This window comes from Crocuta crocuta, unplaced genomic scaffold (genome assembly GCF_008692635.1).
Source record: "Crocuta crocuta isolate KB4526 unplaced genomic scaffold, BGI_CrCroc_1.0 scaffold344, whole genome shotgun sequence".
Classification (NCBI taxonomy): domain Eukaryota; kingdom Metazoa; phylum Chordata; class Mammalia; order Carnivora; family Hyaenidae; genus Crocuta; species Crocuta crocuta.
Window position 1 is genome coordinate 1,490,312 of NW_027533081.1, and position 3,936 is coordinate 1,494,247.

General features: G+C 62.3%; 1 protein-coding gene across 1 annotated transcript; it reads right to left on the reverse strand.

The window, feature by feature from the left end:
* Window positions 1-676: 676 nt before the first annotated feature.
* Window positions 677-3,936, reverse strand: SLC25A1 (solute carrier family 25 member 1; the record flags this gene model as incomplete). The annotated part of the gene is made up of 9 exons (XM_077745925.1): window positions 677-1,411; window positions 1,626-1,725; window positions 1,783-1,887; window positions 2,091-2,195; window positions 2,359-2,443; window positions 2,921-3,059; window positions 3,152-3,251; window positions 3,411-3,518; window positions 3,858-3,936. Coding segments are annotated over 9 exons (936 nt in total), but the record flags the coding sequence as incomplete, so codon positions are not given.

Below are 3,936 nucleotides of genomic sequence, written 5' to 3' on the forward strand. Positions count from 1 at the left end.
ACCCATAATTCACTTGGACAAGAAAGTGCCTTCTGCCCCCACACAGCCAGGAGCCCTGGTTTATCCCATCCTACTGTTGGGTTTCTTCCACTTGGCTCTGGGTTGTTGTTCCCCACTCCTGGTCTGCGGGGGAGGGTCTAGGGTCCCTGTCAGGCAGTTCCAACCCCTCCCGCCCCAGGGCAGCTGCCTCTCAGCCAGGTTAGTGAAGCAAGGCCCCTGCTCACATCCTCAGGGGACCAGAAATTGGATGTCCCGAAGCACTTCCCCACAAGGCAGACCACTTTGCAGAGAAACCATGGTGGGGGTTGCTGAGGGGCAGTCAAGGGCCGGGCAGCACTTTCTCCCAAACTCAAACCCTGGGGTGGGGCAGTTCTCCACTCTGCCCACCCAGTGCAGCCTGCCAGGTGACCCTGAGGCCATGCCCACCGGCTGACCCTGCAGGATCTAGCTTACAGGCCACAAGCATGGCCTGGACAGAGTCTAAATAAATGTTCCTTGGCTTGATGGTGCCAGGCCGCTTGGGGGCTGATGTTGTGGCCATAGCTGGCTCACCCACCAGCCTGCCTGCTGCCCTGCTTCCCTGTCAATGTCCTCAGGCGAGGGGGTATGCCTGCTCTTGGCAGAGCCATGGCCATCATTATTCACCCACAGATGGGCCCACACAGGGACAGGAGGCTGCAACAGGATCCGGTTTATTCGGCCTTGGGAGGGTGGTCCTGAGAGTGGCGGATGCCACCCTGCCCCGGGCAGAGGGAGGGCCCAAGGGCCAGTTAAGGCCAGTGGTGGGAGAAGCAGGGGGCACATAGCCCCTGGAATGCGGTGAGGCCAGGCTGAGGCCCGGAGGCAGCTGTGGTAGGCCGGGACAGGTGCCCCTGCTGCCCAGGGTGGAAGGCACCGGGCTGGGACCGGGCCATGGCTACAGGGCCGTGGACCCAAGCCACATGGGTACCCCGGGGAAGCGGGGCACAGGGTCACATGACACAGAACATGAAACACAGGCACACGGCTCATGAGTAAAGCACATGGACAAGTGGGCACAGATTCACAGGCCAGAAGGTCACCCAGCCTTGGCCAGACACATGGACTCAATGGTGGTGTCATACACACCACAGGGGACACACGGCACTAAGGGACATGTGGACTCAATGGCTACAGGGTACAGACCCAGACCACGGAGTGCAAGGAACAGGGAAAAGGGGCCTTTTGGCACGACTGCACTGGAATCGTGAGAAGAGGGGAGTGGGGACAGGTCTGGAGGTGCCTGGAGGCAACCCCCATGCAGACCCCCTAAGGGACTCAGTCTGTCTTCCACACTTTGTTGAGCAGCTTCACCACTTCATCATAGATGACAAACACGATGGCCACATCCAGGCAGACCCGGCCAAGGCGGGGGATGGTGCCCTTGTAGAATCTGGGGTTGGGGAGGAAGTAGGAGGTGAGGAGGCGGATGATAAACAGTGTCCCTGGGCAGTAAGGGTAGGTCCTGATACTGGAGGGACAAGGGCGGGAGCCCAAAGGTAAAGATGCCCTAGGGGATAGCCTGGGGCAAGAATGGGGTGAGGCCCAGGTAGAAAGCCAGGGAGGGTCTGGAGTGGGGACCACAACCCTGCCCCTCCCCCACTCACGCCTTGAGCCCCTCATTCCTCAGGATCTGCAAGCCACAGTCCCATGTGTTCCGGTATTTGTGCGCCTCCAGGCCCTGCAGGACAGCAGCACAGCACGTGGCTCAGCGGCTGGCCCCTTTTAGCAAACTCCCCGCCCCCCTTCTGGCCCCACCCCCACCTGCANTCACGTCCAGAGGCGTGTTCCCGAAGACACTGGCTGCGCCAGCAACAGCTCCAAACACTCCGGTGATCAGTGGATTCATGGGCTTGTTGGGGTTGTCCCCTGAATATGGGTGGGGATTGCAATCAGAAAGTGATGGGAGGGCAAAAGGGAGCGTTCTTCAGGGGTTGGGAGGAGCATGGACCACAGCCAATAAATGTGGGCTTCCCAAGGGGTAGTAGGGTCCTGGCAGGGAGGACAGGAATAGTTAGGCTCAGAGTGGTTGGAGGTGGGGCCCTGGGGCATCGGACCCAACAGACACATACCTCTGTACCAGTTGCGCAGGGAGGTCATGACGAAGAAGCGGATGGCCTGGTTAGACCCCTGCTTCAGCACAGTGGCTGTGAGGCCCTGGTAGGTCCCTTTCAGCCCTAAGGCAGGTAGGCATGGCAGTCACACAGGGGTCTTCCAAGGCCCCAGCTGGGGACTGGGTCCAGGAGTGGCACAGCGGCGCACCAAAGCAGGAAGGGGAAGTGCAGGCCACTCTGGCCAAGGTACCTGACCCTACCTGAGGAGGAAGGCATTACAGCTCACCTTGCTCCCGAATAATCTCCCTGACCCCGTGGAAGAATCCTCTATACTTGGGGTTGGGGGAGGTCTGGTCGTGGATGAACTTCACCTGTGGGAGGGAAGCAAAGGCACTAGCTTCCAGGACGCCATTGGAAGGGCATACCTGGCCCATTGGCTTGCGGGCCCAGGGCCCACAGAGATCAGTCAGGGCGGGAGGTGCAGCTTTTCACCTGGAAACAGGGCCACCCAAGGCCACCAAGGGACACAAGGCCCCAGGAAACAAGAGGATTGGCCTTACTAAAGAGTCTCTGCAGTTATGTTTGCTGGTATTTGCCACAGCTTAGGCAGTAAACATGTGTTATCTTATGCTTTCTGTTTATAAACGTTTTTTAAAAACCCTAACGTCAGTTGTCCCATTGCCTTCAGGACAGAGTCCAGTCTCTACAGGAGGCCCTTACTGCACACTATGCCCTGCTTCTGCAGGAGACTCTCCACCTCGACGTCTCCATGGAGCACTAGAGCAGGATGGCCCCGGCCACCCCATCACTCCTCTGCACACCTTGCCACCTGCTGAGACCCTCCCCACCTTGATGGTCTCCATGGGGCACACGACCACCACGGCTTCGGCCACGCCGGCACCCAGGCCACACAGCAGCCCCCGTGTGCTGTCCAGGCGTCCCTGGGGATCTCGCATGTGGTTGCTGAGGAACTCAAACATCCCGAACCTGGGAATGGGAGGCAGTGGGATGAGAGGGGCTGCAGCCGCTGGATGCCCTCCCTCGGCCACCCGAGCCCACCTCACCTGACCCCACCTCACCTGACGGCCGCTTTGGGGATGGAGCCGTAGAGCAGGGAGCTGAGGCCTCGGTACAGGCCCAGGACGCCATGGCTGCGGACTGTCTGCCGCACGCAGTCCCCTGGAGGAGGGGGCGTTCAGTGACCCCTGCCGCCCTAAAGACCGCCCTTCGCACCTCTGCAGAGCCCGCCACGGCTGCTCCACGAGCGGAAGGCCTGGCCGTGCCCTCCGGGTGCCGGCCCTCTCGGTGCCGTCCGCGTGCCAGCAGCCCCCTACTCACCGATGCCCCGGTACCGCGGAGGGTGCGAGCGCTCGTCCAGCTGCAGCTGTGTCTTTACATATTCGGTGGGGAAGGTGATGCAAATCTCGATGCCGCCCGCCAGGCCGCCTGCGGGGACCAGACACCCGTACTCTGAGACCACCGCCCGGCGGCCGGGCCGCCCCGCCCACCACCACTGGCGCCCGGCCCCTCCCTCGCCCCGGACTTTGTCCGGCTCCTGTGGTGTAGGGGGAGGCCTGGCAACTTCCCCTACCCCACCCACGTTGTCCTGGCTAGGTGCGGAGGGGCGACACGCAGGGCGAGTCCTCTAGCTCTGGCTGAGGACCTGGGCCGCGCCCCCCCCCGACCCGGAAGTGAGGCGGGGCCTCGGCGACCGGGGCCCACCCGGAAGCGCTGCGGGGCCGAGGGAGTGGGCAGATCGGGGGTCTGCGTCCCGGAGGGGCCCACCTGCCAAAATCGCCTTCCCCGGGTGCGTCAGCTTGGCCTTCCCAGACGCGGGCGCGGCGGCTGCCAGAGCGCTGGGTGC